Raw genomic sequence first — 19,144 nt, 5'->3', positions numbered from 1 at the left:
AAAGGAGTTGAATTCCAAACACTTTTGTGTGATCTGCACGTTTCAGCATCAAGAAAAATGTTTGCCTCTTCAATTGCTATCCTCATTTGTGAAACACTACCCCACTGAATATCACCAAGTTTGATTCTTAATGCTCAGGATCCACTTGCATCTCTTTTATAATACAAAGGGAAGAGTGAAGTAGGGAAAAGGGAGGTTATATAGAGTATTAGAGTGAAAAGCAGTGCATTACATTATTTTATAACCCACCTTTTCAGATTATTAATTTATTGTATCTGTTTTTAACCCACATCACCTAACTCTGTTACTAGGGATTTATGACAACAGTGTCAAAAATTCCAAAATAAAAGGAGAATTGTCTCTCAACAGAGTAGATTTGATAGAAGTTCGGTTTTTAAGCTGTGGCAATAGTAAACATGGTATACAGTTTAATCCTATCTATCTAATCACTATTGCATTATCGGTCCAATAATTTGTATCCCAATAACCGATAACAATCTTGAAATGATCGGCAATACTAATAATTATCGGCGATAAAATTGAGTCATAACAATGAGCTAAGTTTCTGTTGATTATTATGACTGACATAATCAATTAAACCTTCGTCACCTTTGTGAATGAGGATTATGGTAGTCCTGAGTTAATGTTACACGAATTCTAAACAGGTAATTAGAAATTCTACAACAGCATCGTAAATTTATTTAGAAAGCAATCAGATAATATCAATTCAAGTGAATTCAAATTACAATTTACAGATGTTCAAAGAAAACTAGTAACTTTACTTACAAGTCTTTTTGGCGAAATAAAATTTTACTCTATGGGAATTTGCCATTGGGAAACATATTATGCTGTTAAAATGATTGATCATCAAGTGCAGCACAAATAAGCAATAAGACATGACAATGAAATGTGAATAACTTTACATATTTTAATTTAACAATGAGAGGATGATACTGATTTAAGTACCTTACTCGGGATTATTATGACCAGGATAAAGTGGCGGGTTTAGGGTAATTTCGCCATATTTTTCCCGAACCACATTTTCACCGGTCGTAAATAAACCCGCCGACTCAGCTTTTAGGGTTCCCAAGGGGTATGGGTGCTCATATTTTAATGGTTGTCTTATATTCACTAAAGAAGACTATTGGGACACTTGTTGTAGGTTTTTCGACTTCATTTGGCTAAAATTGCAAAAAATTCACCTTTTTGCCCAATTCTTGTCATATATCCTTATTGTCAAAGTTGATTTAAATAGGCCAATTTTTAATTTCTTAGGTAGGACTATCTCTACATAATGAAATAGGACTCAAAGTAAAAGTAACAGTTAAATTAAAACTCGAATTAATTAAAACGGTCAATAACATGAATCAGTTTCATCAGTCATTTATTCATAATTCTAAACAATGTGAACGATGCATTCTTTCGAAGATTTTCTACAAATTGAGTCATAATGGTTATTTGATACACGTAAACATGTAATGCTAATTCAAAACAACGAATTTGCTAGAGTCTACTTTCAACAATTATTGATAATTCGACTTGTTTCACAAGTTTTAGCAATGCGAAAATTTCTGAACCTGCTTATCTCTAATAAGGAAATTTACATCTGAGACAACATTTTTGAATCTAAAATTGAAAGGTTGGACACCGGTAAAATGGCGACCGGGAAAATGTGGTGGGTTTTGAGCAATTTCGCCATATTTTTCCCGAACCATATTTTAACCGGTCGTTAATAAACCCGTCGTAATAATCCCGAGTAAGGTAGCTAGAATTAGCTAGTAAGCTGTAGAGTGTAGAGGTCCAATAACGCTTAATTTGAGATTTTAAGGAATATCGAACCTTTTGGAAATAATTTTAGAAGAAAAATGTTTGATTTATCAGTTAGAAATTATCGCTGACAACCGATAATGAATTTTTCACAAATTATGGCCGATAATTTTATCGGCGATAATATCGGTTGCAAACCCTAATGCAGCATACGCTCTACACCAATTAAAAGAAAACAGAGACCTTCATTCTCCGAACAAACTCTCAAACTTGCCTTCCTACTCACTCTAATCACACACCGTCATGTCATCTTTCTTTGACCCTTAAGCTGTGAGTAATATACACTAACCTGTCCATGTCCCTCTCTGAGTTCTATACCCCCAACAGTACACAAGTAGACGGAAAGCAGAGAAGCCTTGATCGCCAGACCAAAGACTTCATCACCAAATATAGGTCTTCTCCCCTACGTACCTTCAACACAACTATTTAGGAAAACAAGTTTAAGTGATAAGTTCTGATGATGATGATAATAGTGCAAACTACCGAATACAAGTCCAGTGTAAACCAATTACAAGCACTATATTTTTATTGGGCACATCAGAACCCATCTATCAATGGATGCCTCGGATCTGGAAAACATGGCTTGATGTTTAATGGCTTAAACTTATGGCGGGTCCTTCCATGCAGTAAAGCTTTAGTGAAATCGATAGTATTGCTTGCTATTAGTACCATGACTTTACTCATCTCAAAATGCCTTGGCTGTATATAAGCTCTTAGAGCAGTCTAGCTTCTGTTTCTACATGGGCGACCATGAGGATTGCCCAGACCAAGATGCCCGGAGTGTGCAACCAGTGGCGTAACGTTGCCTACAGGCAAGTAACATACCCTTGAGATACCATGCAGTAGTTATAGTTAAACAGTACAGGACAACACTGAACCCCAGCTACGATCTGTGTCTGGAGAAGAACATGGTCACTAGTTGACTTTTTTGCCACATTAACACAAATTAATTTCATGATATTATTTGGTGTTTGGTATAGATACAATGAGGAGTGTACTAGTAGTAAGAGCTGTACGTGGGAAGGTGAAGAAGGCATGGACCATCTTATATCCAAAAGTAGTAGTGTAGTAAAAATAGCAGAATTAGATATAAATTTGGAGCCAGTTCTTTAAACTGGCTTACTTATACTACTTAAAGGGTGTTTATAAATTTTATTTAGTTTTCTATTGAATTTATATTGAATTTTTATAAATGGGTAATTGTTATATTATGTGTACAAGGATACAAGGATACAAGGATACAAGGATACAAGGATACAAGGATACAAGGATACAAGGATACAAGGATACAAGGATACAAGTATCCAGTGTCTCTTTCATCCTGATCCCTGTGGAGAAAAGCTACGCAGGATAGACAAGAATTATTGCTCATGATTTATGATTGTGCTCTGCCAATAATTAATGTAATATACACACGATATCACAATGACCCTATACAAAATGAAACCTTCAAAAATTTAATAAATTTCCCAACTTAAATATTGGCAGAAACATTCCAAATTCACCCTTCACATTGGCCTTGTGGGTCCAAGTTCAAATTATACATCCACAAAGTTCTTTGTGCTCTTTGATTTAGAACATAACATAACATAACATTATAAATAATGCCTCTCTGGGCATCTCAAAAAGAAATTCATAGAAAATGAACACTTTACGTTTGAAACCATATAATTACAAACTTTTAAAAAATTTAACTAAATACCTTTGATATTAACCTTCTTCCTCTTAGCTACCAATGGATTATCTTTCATATAACTTACATAACTATTCCCATTAGACACAGACACATCTATCCTATCAAAGATGTCATATGAAAGTTCCCAGTGATGACCAAGCTTATTAGCTCGATATCCATGAAGCCGAAAGGCATCTAATCCCCTCTTGAAACCAGTAACTGACTCACTAGCTTTCACAAGTGGTGGTAGACTGTTCCAATAGCGCAAGACCCTTTGGGCAAAGAAATCAGTCTCATTTGTGGTGAATCTATGAGTCTTTGATCTAGCAGCAACGGTCCTACCAGAACGACCAAATAAATCGGAACCATAACCCACAAAGCCTTCCTGGATCTTGAACATCTCAATGAGATCTCCACGAACCCTGCGTTCAAGCAGGGTTGTGAGGTTCAGCTTATCCAGTCTCTCTCTGTACGTCATGAGTCCCAATCCATCAATCATACGGGTGAACGATCTTTGAACACCTTCCAATTCAAGAATCAGTGACCAGTTTCCATGCCTAGCCATTGGAGCCCATGCCTGTGAACAATACTCTATATGAGGCTTTACTAAAGACTTATACAAGCCCAGCATAACGCTTTTCTCCCTCGATATAATATTTCTTGTAAGCCAGGCAATGGTACTATTAGCTTTAGCAATGCACTTTCTCACATGACCCTCAAAGTTGAAGCTGGTGTTAAAGACAACTCCAAGGTCCTTCTCGCTTTCAACACATCTCAAAGGCACACCACCAAACAAGTACTGATTCTTAGGATTACAAGAACCAATTTGCATGACCATACACTTATCTACATTAAAATTTAAACACCAACGAGACTCCCAAAGTTCTAGCAACTTCAAATCAGCTGTTAGATTAATAAAAGGATTAACAATCATTTTAACATCATCAGCAAAAAGTTTGATGATAGCTTTGATTCCTTCTGGAAGATCATTTACAAATAAAAGAAAGAGCAATGGTCCCAAAACACTGCCTTGGGGCACTCCTGAAAGTATATACTTAATCTCAGAAAATTCATCTCCTACTTTAACTTTCATAGACCTCCCTACTAAAAAGTTTTCTAAAATACCAATTATCTCCTCAGGAACACCAACATTTCTTAATTTAACTAATAAACGGTGGTGTGGTACGCTATCAAAGGCCTTAGAGAAATCAAAGTATAATATATCAGCACAGCCACCTTCAGCCAGCAAGTCATTGACAGCGTCAATAGACTCCAGTAGGTTAGATAAGCATGACCGACCCTTCATGAAGCCGTGCTGCGTGCTACTAAGCACCTGTTCAACACCGTCGAGAATATACTCCCTAAGAAGCTTCTCATAGGCTTTGCATAGTATACAAGTCAGTGACACAGGCCTGTAATTATTAGGACTATGTACTGACCCCTTTTTGTGCAAGGCCACAACAGTGGCAGTTTTCCATACCTCAGGAATATACTGCTCAGAAGCACAGGCACTAAACAGCAACACAACCGCATCCACAAAGGAACTGTTCTCACTTAAATACCTCAGGAGTCTAGGATGAACACCATCAGGACCCATAGCTTTACTAATATCTAGTGATCCCAAAATCTTGGCAACACTTTCAGGGTGCACCATAAATTTACTCCAGAAGTAATCATTATTACATTCTGTATAACAATTTTGAGGCAGAGGGCCAAAAGGTTCAGGTTTAAAAACTGACTGGAAAAAATCAGCTAACACTTCTGCCGTTTCAGAAGGAGACTTGGTCTCAGAACCATCATCTGTTTTAAGTCTTTCTACAGATTTTCTTAAAACACTTTTAGATTTAAGGTAATTAAAAAGAGGTTTACAATTTAACTTAAACAATTTAGTCACTTTATTCTCATATTTGATCTTTGCCTTAATCTCAGCGTTCTGGTACATCCGCTGCTCGTACTCGGCTGCGTTAAACATCACCATCGTAGGATCCTCGTCAAAATCCTTCCATGCCCGGTCCTTGCACTTTCTTTTCCTAACCAGACTAGAGCAATCCCAGGGTAACCTCTGTAAGATCTCCCCACCTTTAGTTGTTTTAAGGTGGGTGGTTGGAACACGATCTGAAATGACACTAAGTTTTTGGTGTAATTCTTCCCACATCTCTTCGACCTGAAGATCTTCTCTAGAGTACCCCCAGCTGATGTCTGATGACTGTGTGTTAACAAAGTCCTGATCCACCTTATACCAGCTTTTCTTCTTAGATGTAAGGAACTCGACATTGTTTTTGACTTTCAGCTCGACCAGTAGTGATACATGATCGCTTTTACCCAGAGGAGCAAGGATATCAACATTATTTACAAAACAATCATTATTGCAGAAGACCTGATCAAGCAAGGAGCATTGAGTTGTATCACCAACCTTCCTGACACGTGTCGAAGACCCAGTGACATACCACTTCAAACCTTTCCTGGTAAAGACATTCAAGAATTCTGATTCCATCAGCAACCTTCTGTCACATGAGTTTGGTGGGCGCTCGACTAAACTTTTGTCCCAGTTAACATGAGGTAGGTTCACATCGCCAACTATCACCAACTCTTCATCCGCATTAACTGGTAAACGTTCAAGAGCACCTAACAGGCCAGCATTGTCCTTCATATCAACAAGTGAAGTAGACCGATACAGACAAACAACATTGAACCTAACAGAGTCGATTACAATATTTACCGCAAGTGATTCAAGACCAGTAAACCAATCCAATCGTTCTACCCTCAGTGCTTTGTGGACAAAGATAGCAGATAGAAGAACGTAAATATTGTTTGAATAACCTTTTTACAATTATGGTCAATGGGCCATGATATCTATCAACAACAAAATTGTGTATCAGACAGTGCATGATGGGTTCCAGGTTTGTACCCGCTTGTACATTATATGCACAATTTCACATAAATATGTATCTCGACGTGAGTGGTGAAACAAATATGTGATTCCCAGATGGTTGATTTATCATATGACTTTTTCACGACATTTTTCACGACATTTTTATTTTCTTATTATTCATTATAAAGTTATTAATTGCTTCATATTGTTAATGGGTAATAATTTGGCGCGCGCTACTTCATAGCTACTAACTTCATAGGCGTGCACGACTTCGAAAAAATTTAAACAAGTAATATCCGTTAAGTTTCATGCAGCATAATTAAATTCTGCACCATACAAGAACAACAACAAAAAACAACAACAAATCAACCTTTATGTGTTTTAGCTCTAGTGCACTGAGCAGCGCCACTTGTAGCGCGATGCACTACTGGGCCGCGCCGCGCATCCAATAATGCACTTCTCGCAACCACAAATCTCGCAACCACAAATCGGCGAGATGCGAAGGATTGAAATCGTGAATCAACAGTGCCACTTATAAATGAACGACGCGACAGTTGTAAGTTAACAACTTACAAACATTTTAAAAATTACTCAGTGGCGCTCAATTTGTTCGGACTCCGGCAAAGCTTTCATTGTGTTCATAACCACTATCAGCTTGTAGGTTTATATAATAACCTACCAAGACGCGCGCAACGTTGGACTCGTCGACGGTCTTGCCTTAGAAAAAAATTGTAAAGTCTTAAGTCTAGTACAGTCGCCAGTGTACAGCGCGAGCAGTATCGAATATATTACTGGGCGGCACTCAGCCGACGCCCGACATTCTACGCCCTGAATTCCTAAATTCTATATGTTTATGAAAATTATTGACATACGTTGCATGCCATTTTTCGCGCGAATACGATACATATACGCAACATGTATCAAAAACAGTATAGCATGGGGTCCCCAGAAAACACATATTATATCGCCTAACGGACGTTACTCGTCCAATGTTTGATTCACGATTTCAATCCTTCGCAGCTCGGTGAGGCACAGTGGTGCATTTCGCCGATCTACCGATCTATCTCGTGGTTGCGAGAAGCATTATTTGATGCGCGCGCGACCCAGTAGTGCATCGCGCTACAAGTCCAATGTCTAATAATTAAATTTCTCTGAAGTAGCGCGCGACGCTTTCTTCTGTCTTCTCGAAATGTTATTGTTAATGGCCCGAGTGCTTATACGAAGTAGCGAGCACCAGGCTATAGCTAGTCCATTAACAATGGACAAATATCTGATCGCGCAAGATCATCTCTCGTTAGATCGTAGTCTATTGTTAATAGAATAGACCGACGCGCGCTTGTCATACGTTGTATGACCCGCCGCACACGAAGTGCGCGGCTCCCCTTGTATCGTCAGGGGGGGGGGGGCCAATGGCATAAAATGGCATAAAATGGAGACTTTTTCTATGGAGAAAATGGAAAAACCTATGAGTAATTCTCCATTTTCTGCCATGAATTTTGTCTTCGAAATTTCATCTTTAACACCATTTAACACCTAAATTGGACATCCTAACATGTTTATTTACGCTTACTAGGGGCGTAACAAGCTTATGAAAGCTCATAGTAGGCTACTAGATGCTTATACTAGGTTAGTAGAGGCACACTTCAGGCAAACTCATAATTACTCAAGCCTAGTGTAAAGTTATTTCTACAGGCTACAGCAGGAGTGAGTAATACTAATAGGGGAGAGTAATAGGCACTGAGAAGTGAGACCTACATCCTCGAAAGTCGAAACAAGCTCGCACTGCAAAGGGGAGGCCTGCCTTCCGAGATCGCATTACCAGGGGAAGCCTCGAGTCCAAATTTGTGTATCGAGGACCGTGCAGACTTCGATAAACCGAAAAACGGATGATGATTAATCACTCTACACTCGACTGTCACGTGACTTTTTCAACCCGTTCTCTAGCTGGCCCTGAAAGACTATTCGAAACCCTAACCCTCTAGTCTGATTCCAACCCTAACCCTAACCCAATCCATAACAAAAGCATATGCTGAAACTCTAACCCTAACGAGAAATTAGACTAACTTCCTTATATGGTCATATCACGTGATCGAGACAATTTTTCGCCAATATCAAATATCTCGTCAGGGGAGCATTTTAACCCTATGTCATGGGGGGTGATTCGGAATCAGCGTCCGAAAATACATCGATTGAAGTTGGTTTCAACTGTCGGGAGCCCTTTTAGAACAATCTCGAAGATCGACTGTAGAGTGATTTAGCACGCTCGCCGAAAAACCAAAAAAAATATCTTCGGCTAATAATGAAGAGGGTAGCATGAAACGTGGAGAAAAGTGGTTTTTAGAAAAACTTTGAAAGATTTTGACTTAGAAAATATTCTCGGCTTATAATGAACAAGGTAGCATGAAACGTGGAGAAAAGTGTTTTTCATGCTACCTTGTTCATTATAAGCCGAAAATATTTTTTTCGGTTTTTCGAAGTCCACACCTTCCCCTCGACACACAATTTTGGACTCGAGATAATGCGATCTCGGACGGCAGGCCTCCCCTTTGCAACAAGAGCTCGGAATCGGGAGCTCTCGATACGAGAGGTACGTATCGAAAATGACTCGTACCGAAAATTTTCTAATTCAACAATTTTCAAAGTTTTTCTGAAAACCACTTTTCTCGATGTTTCATGATACCCGAAAATTATTGGCCGAAAATATCTTTTTTTTAAATAATTTTTCTCGAAATTCTAAATTTTTCAGGTTTTCAATGGCATAAAATGGCATAAAATGGGGACTATTTCTATGGAGAAAATGGAAAAACCTATGAGTAATTCTCCATTTTCTCCATTTATGCCATTGGCCCACCCCCCCCTATCGTCAGGACCTAGTGAAACGACCGTGGGTGTCACAACGTGATACAACCTTCTCTTCGCAAAATCTCCGATTCACGATCGGGTGCGCGGCACCCGACTACCATGAGCCTGTTAGATGTGTAGGCTGAGATCTCAGATCCTAGGGTAAATATGTACTTATATTATTATTAGACCTAGATCTAATTAGCTAAAAGCTAAGAAATGAAAGTAAATTTTCCCAAGTTTGACATTTTATTTAATAACAAAACCAGCTGATTTATCGAAATTCTAATGCCACAACTGATATTACAAATTTTCATTTCGTAAAACTTTAATCAAACTGAAATAAAATTAAAAAGTATTGCTGCAGTATATAAATGTTCAGACAGTGAAGCAGCAATTCATCACTTAAAAATAATTTAAACAAAGAAGAAATTTAAGTCTTTTTGCTTTGACTGCCTTCATTCGATTTTGATGAGTGCAATGAATAAATATTCATTCATCTTATATTATTCTCAATCTGTTTTCGAAGCAAACTACTTTCAAAGCTTGACACTACATTTGCTCTGATTTTGTATTATAATAAGATACGTTCAATTACTTCTAAATAATTTGTGTACCAGTAACCAGATCTCTGGTAACCGTAAAGAATAATCTGTCGCATTCAAATCATATATTAAAAACAACACCCGATATTTCACTTTAATCGCGTTCTATTGTCAGTGTATTCTAGTATAAGTCGCTGAGCCTCTTCAAGCTCTTCTGTTTTTGTTTTAAGTTCCTGTTTTAGAGCCTCCTTTTCAGCTGTCAGTGCGGCAAGCTTTTCTTTGCACATCATGCTATCAAAGTTTTTGAGTTGTGATATCAGAGCACTTATCTGAGGGGATGTTGCAACTTGGTCTTCTAACTCCTCTTTGACGTTATTACTGTTGGAGCTACTTCCTTTACCAAGCCTGTTCTTCCCTTCTTGTTCCAGCTGCTTTCTTGCTTCAGGGTAATCTTCCAGCGCTTGTGTCAGAGCTTTTTTAGACAGGGACAGCAGTTCGGAGTAACCAATCGCTCTGTAAAGATTTCAGAGTCACACACGTGAAAGTTTCATATTGTGCCATGTCAACGTAAAATAGATGTAAATAAGGTTTGCCATGTTCTTGATGTCCATTTAGAGCGAATGATTTGATCGACTAACAGTAAGACTAACAGTAAGACTTACTAATAGCGAGTAGTACCCGTCGCGTCGCGGTAATATAATCAGAATATGGGTGAAAGTCTGAACAGTGTTCCAAAGAAAATGAAATCAGATTGCGATACTTACTGAAAGGAAACATTATTCTGATCATTCATACCTAACATCAGCAGTCCTGCGACTACATCCCTCCACTCCCAGCAGAGCTATCTCTCCAAAACTCTGTCCCGCTACTAACACAGCTACTGTTTTACGCTCTCCAGTACCCGTCGTAATGATACACTCCACTTTCCCGTGTGATATTATGAACATCTCCTTGCCTGGGGTTTTGTAGGGTTAAAAGGTCACGAAATTTAGATTGAAAGCGATAAGGAATAGAAAAGTGATTCAAGGTGCAAGGGCAGTATGAAAACCAAATTTAAATAAAATAGTTTAGAAATTAAGATTTTTGCTTCACATGTAGTATAGGGAATCAGTTCGATGTTAAATTTACAAAAAACTTACCAATTTCCCCGATTCTGCAGATATAGTCTCCCGGTGAGTAAATTTGTGGTTTTAGTTTTAAAACCAGCTCACACAGCAGACCATGCTCACAGTTCTCAAATATTTTAACCTGAAAGTGAAGAAATTTACTGAAATTCGCTCAACTGAGCAAAAAGTAGCTCAAGTAAGATATCCCAAATTGCTCCGAAACTTCTCGCACTAAAAGTGTTGACCCAATTCCCCGTATGTTACCTTTTTGAGCGTCTTTACATGTATCTGAATAGCTATCCTCGCTCTTAGTCGTTCTGGTAAAGCGTCCATCAGACTCTGCTCATCTGCCCCCTGAAGTCAAGATATTAGCGGACCTTTTCACCACTGACTACGGAATGATTTAGCCGACACAGTATACAAATTGTTTTGCTACACGTTGCGAATATTTTTTTAAATATTTGCCAGCTTGCGAGAAGGGAGATGCAAATTTTTCTATCAGGAGTAAAAATTCAAATTAATAATTATCATGAAATTTGTTAATCAAATAATCACTGCAGTTAAAAAACCAATATAAATTAATATAAACCCACCTGAGTTCTCATCCATGAGTATTCAAGCCATTTCTTAACCTTCCTCTGTAATATATCAGGTACACCGTGATGCTGCATGTACAACTTTATAGCGTCCGATCTGGTAACGTTGGAAATGTTTGAGGGATCTAAATAACTAAAATGTTCTACATGAGTATCAAATTTAGTTACGATACGCTATGAACAAAGTCCAGCCTCAACCTAAACTGTGATTACTCCACAAATTGAAAGAACAAACCGTTTCTGATTAGTAGTTTTACTCTCGTTCATGCTGGTAATAGCATCCCCAACATTGCCCACCACCGCAGCGAATATGAAGATACCCAACAAAAAGGTTATACAAGTCAGAATGAACTCCAGGGTGGTGTCAGGCTGGTCAGGACCTCCTATTGTTGTCAGGGTAAGGAACGCCCAGTAGAAACAGTGGATATACTTCCTGTGGGTGACAGTGTTTGTACGTTGAGTCGAGGATACAACGAGATTTAGATAGAACTTTTAAAGAGCTATGCGATTTAAATAAAACTGAAAAACGGAAGTCACACTGAACAAACCTATGCAGATTACTATTAGGATCATCTGGCTCATATTTAGGAAACACCCAACTGTTTCTCCCGAACCCCTCGTACTCAGACACACAATAGTAGATACAAGCTACCCAGTGTATCGAGAGGAGAAGATACATTATCAGACAGAACGCTCTCATCACACCTGGGCTGTTTGTTCTGCTCCCAAAACTCTCGAAAAACCTGCCGCGGAGAAGGGGTTATTGGATTGTGAATTGAGGTTTATTGTCAAAGTATGAAATGAAATGAATGGAAACTAATTTATAGAGGAATACGGTACACAGAATAATAAACCTGTTTAGTGTTTACCTCCGCATGGAGTAGAATTTAGCGAGTTTGAATAACCGGAGTGTCGCCTCCCCAATTAGAATGTTCTTTATCATAGAAGCTTCCACATCAGGTCCTGTGAAGATTACAGTAGTGAAACAGTTAATAGGATTTATCACAAGACTTTGTCATTGATATCACGAATCATTCTGAACTTATGTTACGTTTTACATCGAAAACAAGAATGCCTAGGCGGCTAGGATGCCTATAAAGGATGGAAAATAGTCAACATTAACTAACTGCTGGTAAATAAGTATGAAGAATGCTGATATATCTCCATGGCAACACCATAAGAGATACAAAGTGGTAAAACAGCAGCTAAGTCCCATGAGAAATCTTGTGATGACATATAGTTTTCTTTTATCTTCTGTACGTCCGTTACCTGACAAGAGAAGGATTCTAAATTCAGGGCTGTGTGGTTATTGTATTATATAGCGACTGTTGTAGGAATAAAATAACCCAGCTGACTGCTGAGCTTCTGTTCTAGAACCTTTAGTGTTATGTTTATCATATGGAAAATAACTGCTAAATATCGGAGGTATTTACTGGTTACAATGAAATTAGGATTTAAAGGAACGAACCAGTATGCCATCATCCAAGTATCCCCTTCGAAACTTAACAGCAAAGTCAGATAAATAGATGATATCACAGATGGAGTCGAGGGTGAAGATGACGAATTGATTTTGCTCCTCAAATTCTCTAAAAGTCAGGCGGAGGACAGAAGAGACAAGATTGTATAGCATTGCTATTGTCACCAGCGCCTGAGAAGAAAATAAAGTTTAGAGAGTTGAAAAGGCTTTGATACGGTGGATTATGACAGTTAATCATATGATGTTTTGAGATCTTTTCTCAACCAGTACTCCCCACCTACCTGAGTAAAGAAGTAGAGATCCCCGGCAGGGTCAACTACAAAAGCTCCCTGTATTCCCTACCTACCTGAGTAAAGAAGTAGAGATCCCCGGCTGGGTCAACTACAAAAGCTCCCTGTATTCCCCACCTACCTGAGTAAAGAAGTAGAGATCCCCGGCAGGGTCAACTACAAAAGCTCCCTGTATTCCCCAGTCCCCTCCTACCTGAGTAAAGAAGTAGAGATCCCCGGCAGGGTCAACTACAAAAGCTCCCTGTATTCCCCAGTCCCCACCTACCTGAGTTAAGAAGTAGAGATCACCGGCTGGGTCAACTACAAAAGCTCCCTGCTCCCCACCTACCTGAGTAAAGAAGTAGAGATCCCCGGCAGGGTCAACTACAAAAGCTCCCTGTATTCCCCACCTACCTGAGTAAAGAAGTAGAGATCCCCGGCTGGGTCAACTACAAAAGCTCCCTGTATTCCCCACCTACCTGAGTAAAGAAGTAGAGATCCCCGGCTGGGTCAACTACAAAAGCTCCCTGCTCCCCACCTACCTGAGTAAAGAAGTAGAGATCCCCGGCTGGGTCAACTACAAAAGCTCCCTGTATTTCCCACCTACCTGAGTAAAGAAGTAGAGATCCCCGGCTGGGTCAACTACAAAAGCTCCCTGCTCCCCACCTAACTGAGTAAAGAAGTAGAGATCCCCGGCTGGGTCAACTACAAAAGCTCCCTGCTCCCCACCTACCTGAGTAAAGAAGTAGAGATCCCCGGCAGGGTCAACTACAAAAGCTCCCTGTATTCCCCACCTACCTGAGTAAAGAAGTAGAGATCCCCGGCTGGGTCAACTACAAAAGCTCCCTGTATTCCCCACCTAACTGAGTAAAGAAGTAGAGATCCCCGGCAGGGTCAACTACAAAAGCTCCCTGTATTCCCCACCAACCTGAGTAAAGAAGTAGAGATCCCCGGCAGGGTCAACTACAAAAGCTCCCTGTATTCCCCACCTACCTGAGTAAAGAAGTAGAGATCCCCGGCTGGGTCAACTACAAAAGCTCCCTGTATTCCCCACCTACCTGAGTAAAGAAGTAGAGATCCCCGGCAGGGTCAACTACAAAAGCTCCCTGTATTCCCCACCAACCTGAGTAAAGAAGTAGAGATCCCCGGCAGGGTCAACTACAAACGCTCCCTGTATTCCCCACCTACCTGAGTAAAGAAGTAGAGATCCCCGGCTGGGTCAACTACAAAAGCTCCCTGTATTCCCCACATACCTGAGTAAAGAAGTAGAGATCCCCGGCTGGGTCAACTACAAAAGCTCCCTGTATTCCCCACCTACCTGAGTAAAGAAGTAGAGATCCCCGGCTGGGTCAACTACAAAAGCTCCCTGTATTCCCCACCTACCTGAGTAAAGAAGTAGAGATCCCCGGCTGGGTCAACTACAAAAGCTCCCTGTATTCCCCACCTACCTGATTAAAGAAGTAGAGATCCCCGGCTGGGTCAACTACAAAAGCTCCCTGTATTCCCCACTTACCTGAGTAAAGAAGTAGAGATCCCCGGCAGGGTCAACTACAAAAGCTCCCTGTATTTCCCACCTACCTGAGTAAAGAAGTAGAGATCCCCGGCTGGGTCAACTACAAAAGCTCCCTGTATTCCCCACCTACCTGAGTAAAGAAGTAGAGATCCCCGGCTGGGTCAACTACAAAAGCTCCCTGTATTCCCCACCTACCTGATTAAAGAAGTAGAGATCCCCGGCTGGGTCAACTACAAAAGCTCCCTGTATTCCCCACCTACCTGAGTAAAGAAGTAGAGATCCCCGGCTGGGTCAACTACAAAAGCTCCCTGTATTCCCCACCTACCTGAGTAAAGAAGTAGAGATCCCCGGCTGGGTCAACTACAAAAGCTCCCTGCTCCTCTCCAGTGCCCCCAGGTTTATTACTCCCCACATACACCTTCTTTTTAGTCCTGTCGTTAAAGTGCTGCAATATAAACGGGTCCTCATCTTCAGGAATGTGATCTTTCGCTAGAGCGTTACTGAAATAATATCTAGATCAGTTATAGTGAGGATATCTGCGGACGAGATTTAAAGTGATAGGTATTTGACTAGAATATTATAGTGTTGCCAGATAGAATAGGTCCATCGGTAACCATGCTTCTAAGATAGTAAGATACATGTCTGCAGACAAACAATAAACATGGGTTCCCAGGGGTCATTGCAACAATACTAGAACTCTAGAAGTTTAGTTAATTGTTACTTCGCTGCTACAGGATCGAAATCCACGTAAAGTAAAGCATGTATTACAATAAATTGTGTTAAAATATCATAAGATTTAGTATTAGTATTTTGTTTGAATGGCAATTTCAATATTTCAACAAAAGAAATTGATAGTGAAAGGTGAATGTTAAAATACAAGAATCGCTCACGTTTTCATATTCAATACAAGTCTAACACGAATGAAGTTAACTGTGAGGCAAAACCAGACAAAGAAACGCTCGCGCTCGCGCTCACGTGTTACAAAATCTAGGCCACAATAAACTTACTCAATCACCGTTAACCTTGTCAAACTTAAACAAAGCCGAGAATCAATCTTCACTACAAAACAAAGAAAACTGATCCAGTAGATCTAGTAGAGCCACGAGCTCCACTACGAGATGGTAATATTAACAGATAGGGACATATTCATGAGACCTAATTTGAATCCACCACCGGGAGCTGACGCTAAGTAGTAAGCAAGCTAGAGTATCTGAGTATTGTTCTCCTGGCCATGTTATAGGTCAATCATGTGTACAAACCAGTTACTATTCTTAACGTAACCCTGTCAAATTACAACTACCATTGATGTGGACTGCCGGGATAAACAAAGAGGTTTCAGTGCCTCTAAGACTCGAGGTAAATGTAATATCGGCGTCAAGGCCAAGGCCGAAAAGAACAAGTCTAAGCATTGAAGAACCAGTGCTTATGTTTGAAACATTTGTTATATTGGCCAATCTACTTATACAATATTTGTAGACCAATGTTCTGTGGAACTGATTAGAACAGTGAGTGGCTGAATATCAAATCAGATCAGACTCAAGACAAAATTCTGAGGGACAGGGAGTATCTTGGGTAACAGGTGTTGCTTTGAAGGTTTTATTAATGTTAGATCAGCAGAATCTTTTAAACGCCAGGTATTTTTTACTACCTGCACTGATCGTATATCAACTTCATAGCCGTGTTAGACATTTGTTTCCTCAGACTCCCAACGTTTCTCCTAAAAACTGTTTCTCCTCCGGACATAACGAAAAATACCAGACAAGAAGTCTCCACGGTGGAACTTATAGCACGGTATAATCAATAGTGTTATCTGGAAATGATGAAATACTCCTGCAGCACCTGGTGCACGTGGTCTTTACACCAGTTCACAAAGGACTGTGTTTATAAAGGAGTTGCTCGATAGTCGATACTCTATAACAATCAGGAGATAAACCCTGGCGAACAAATGGGAGATGACCTTTAAACAAAGACTGGTGCTCTGCGGTATCACCACGTCTTACTGGGTCATTATCACTAATTTCACGGTTGGTGACCGCAAGTAAAACGGGTACATTATCTAAAGGTGGCAGGCTAACGACCGTTAATGGTGCGACCTGTCTGTGGAAATGGAGGGATGTTGTTACTATTAGTGCACTAGACACATTTGTGTTTGCATGAAACATTTTAGGATGAGCATTAGTAGAATAAGAAACTGTTGCCGAGAATATTGAATTGATATAATTGTGAAGGTAGATGCAAAGGAGTTTCGGCAATTGATGCTATGCAAGAGTTAAAAAGTCGAAAAAAAAAACAAAGTATACGATGAAAAGATGTTGAAAGATCTCAAACCGATCAATTGTGCAACCAAGAAATCCATGAATTGCATAACACCTAGTAGATACGCACATAACACCTATAGATACGCACAACATGTATAATGCTCTCAACATTTAAATACTTAAATACTGAAGAACACAAAGATCAGAATTTTGCTTCTAGCTATTTACTGCTCTTAAAAATAAAGATTGTCTCAGTATTCAATGCAGTAATATTGACTGCAATTGTTACCGTATTTAAAGCTAAATCAGCTATTAAAAGATTTTAAAATAATATCATACATTACCCTCTGCACGTACATGTATTTGATAGAATCCTTCTTAAGTTTTATCATAGCCTTCTTCAACATCGCCAATTTTCCCGCTTCTTGAAACTTTAGTGACGTTTTCACGGCCATTCCCGTCCTGCGCCACTTTCTCATCGTCTCAATGTTACCACTAGAATTGGGCCGAGGTGGACTGGCAGTCTTATCAGTAGAGTTATCTCGAGATAAGGTTTTGTCAGTTGAGCTGGTTCGTTCAGATAAAGGAGGGGGCTTATCTGATACAACCTGGGATTTATCTGATGTACCTTGAGTTTTATCCACCGGTTTTGAAGATTTATCAGCTGAAATTTCTTCAAAAACGGGCGTGTCGTCAGATGGTTTTTCTTGAGAGGACGGTAACTGTTCTTTTGAGATTTGTTGCGGTGAGTTGGACAATGATTCCTCGACAATATTTTCACTTGATGCACAAGTTAGGTCCTTAGTAGGTAAGTTTCGTGTAGTGCACTCTGGTGACTCACCACTGTCATTAGTTGACTCAATTTTATGAGGTGAGTTCAGTCCATTTGAAACAGACTCCTCTGCAACTGATACACTCTTAACTGACTTGGGTTTAGGTTCGTTGTTACCACTCAAATTGGAACCCTCAGTAATACCACTGCCAGGCTCCGCTTGCTGATTGTTTGAATCTTGCGACTGCAGTGAAGCACTATCCTGAGCTTCATCAAGTTCAACCTCACCAAGTGTTCTGGGACTGATGAAATCTTCTCCAGGGATATTTGTCACAGTGGTTACACCGTCCACAAGTTTCCTCTCCGATAATTCGCCATCTTCTTGAACTTTGGGAAAACCGCTTATTTCCTTAGTATTTGAGCTCTTAGTCCTCTTCAGAATTCCTCTCATAGGTGTTCTGTTTATCCCACTTTTTGAAGTCCCCTCCTCCATAGATTTAGTATCTTTCCCTCCGCAAACAGTCACATTGCCATAAACGTCCCTCACATATTCGACTAAATTCTCATTTGGAACTAAATGTTCTGGCTGAGAATCCTCTGGGCTATTTCTACTTGGTTCGGTGCCATTCTGAGTCATACCATAGTGACAAAATCACCCTTCTTTTGCTGTACTGAATAAACAACTCGATTATAAAATAAAAATCAGTTTATCGAAATATATAAGGACCGAATCATTAACTTGCCGGTTGTCATATTTGTTAGGTACAGTTGACTCCCAATGTGCCTCGTTGAATTGAAAACAGCAGTTCACTATCTTAAAGTTAAACAATTAAATTTTAGGCATATAGACATATCTTTATTAATGATTCTGGATAAATCCAAACAACAGTAACCAGCGAGCAGTTCAAATGATATAAGCAGTTTAATGATATGAATATTGAATATGTTATTCAGAACTGCTTAATAACGAATACTGGGACGATCTCAAACAAAGATTTGCTGAAACTCATAATTGAGCAGATACAAAGCGCTCCAGTACTCAGTAGCGACTCCTGCTTGATAAAGAAGATCGGAACACAGCGCTCAGGAGATCTCTATTCGCTATCAGGAGATCACAGCTAGAGGAAGCAGAGCGGGAAGATATTAGGCGTACTATACCTACATTGTGCTATGAGGATGAGGTACTGCTGGAAGTGGGTTATATCGTGTATAATGTATAATGTATCAAAATCCGCTGTGATGTTACGAGAGCAGATTCGAATATAAATACTATGTGAATATTATTCTGCCACTCAAGTACTGAGAAGCTGATACAGTAATTTTAGATCATATTGATGGGATCAGTCGAGCTATCAGACTTGAAGAGGTCAGTCATGGTCGTTAGTCCTTAGAG

General features: G+C 39.7%; 4 protein-coding genes across 7 annotated transcripts in view; 1 reads left to right on the top strand and 3 right to left on the bottom strand.

Annotated features, from left to right (window-relative positions):
• Positions 1-19,144, top strand: part of LOC134816726 (arginine and glutamate-rich protein 1-A-like) — a 1,122,901-nt gene that overhangs the window by 147,064 nt on the left and 956,693 nt on the right. The gene's annotated exons all lie outside the window — the stretch shown is intronic.
• LOC134816734 (PHD finger-like domain-containing protein 5A) overlaps positions 1-19,144 on the bottom strand; it is a 121,052-nt gene that overhangs the window by 91,503 nt on the left and 10,405 nt on the right. The window lies entirely within an intron of this gene.
• On the bottom strand, positions 3,144-6,152 carry LOC134817355 (uncharacterized). Its single transcript, XM_063826492.1, has 4 exons — positions 4,739-6,152; positions 4,212-4,405; positions 3,879-4,079; positions 3,144-3,155 (listed from the first exon to the last, which is right to left on the bottom strand). The coding sequence occupies exons 1-4, from the start codon at positions 6,150-6,152 to the stop codon at positions 3,144-3,146; spliced, it is 1,821 nt and encodes a 606-aa protein (XP_063682562.1).
• LOC134816720 (cyclic nucleotide-gated channel rod photoreceptor subunit alpha-like) overlaps positions 9,443-19,144 on the bottom strand; it is a 33,118-nt gene continuing 23,416 nt past the window's right edge. For 2 of the 4 annotated variants that reach the window (XM_063825692.1, XM_063825693.1), the window contains 11 exons: positions 15,047-15,221; positions 12,931-13,110; positions 12,590-12,731; positions 12,332-12,425; positions 12,011-12,205; positions 11,698-11,895; positions 11,460-11,559; positions 11,131-11,220; positions 10,900-11,008; positions 10,556-10,715; positions 9,450-10,273 (listed from right to left, as the gene is read on the bottom strand). In XM_063825692.1, the coding sequence (XP_063681762.1) occupies positions 9,910-10,273; positions 10,556-10,715; positions 10,900-11,008; positions 11,131-11,220; positions 11,460-11,559; positions 11,698-11,895; positions 12,011-12,205; positions 12,332-12,425; positions 12,590-12,731; positions 12,931-13,110; positions 15,047-15,221 (1,807 nt within the window). In that variant the 3' untranslated portion in view covers positions 9,450-9,909. Of the gene's footprint in view, positions 10,274-10,555; positions 10,716-10,899; positions 11,009-11,130; positions 11,221-11,459; positions 11,560-11,697; positions 11,896-12,010; positions 12,206-12,331; positions 12,426-12,589; positions 12,732-12,930; positions 13,111-15,046; positions 15,222-17,336; positions 18,432-19,144 lie in introns of those variants that run through there. The other 2 variants (XM_063825689.1, XM_063825691.1) reach the window with 2 other exon arrangements.

Source organism: Bolinopsis microptera, chromosome 6, assembly GCF_026151205.1.
Source record: "Bolinopsis microptera isolate Bmic1 chromosome 6, MBARI_Bmic_1.0, whole genome shotgun sequence".
Classification (NCBI taxonomy): domain Eukaryota; kingdom Metazoa; phylum Ctenophora; class Tentaculata; order Lobata; family Bolinopsidae; genus Bolinopsis; species Bolinopsis microptera.
The sequence above is the reverse complement of the archived record's forward strand: the minus strand, read 5'-3'. Positions and strand labels throughout refer to the sequence as shown.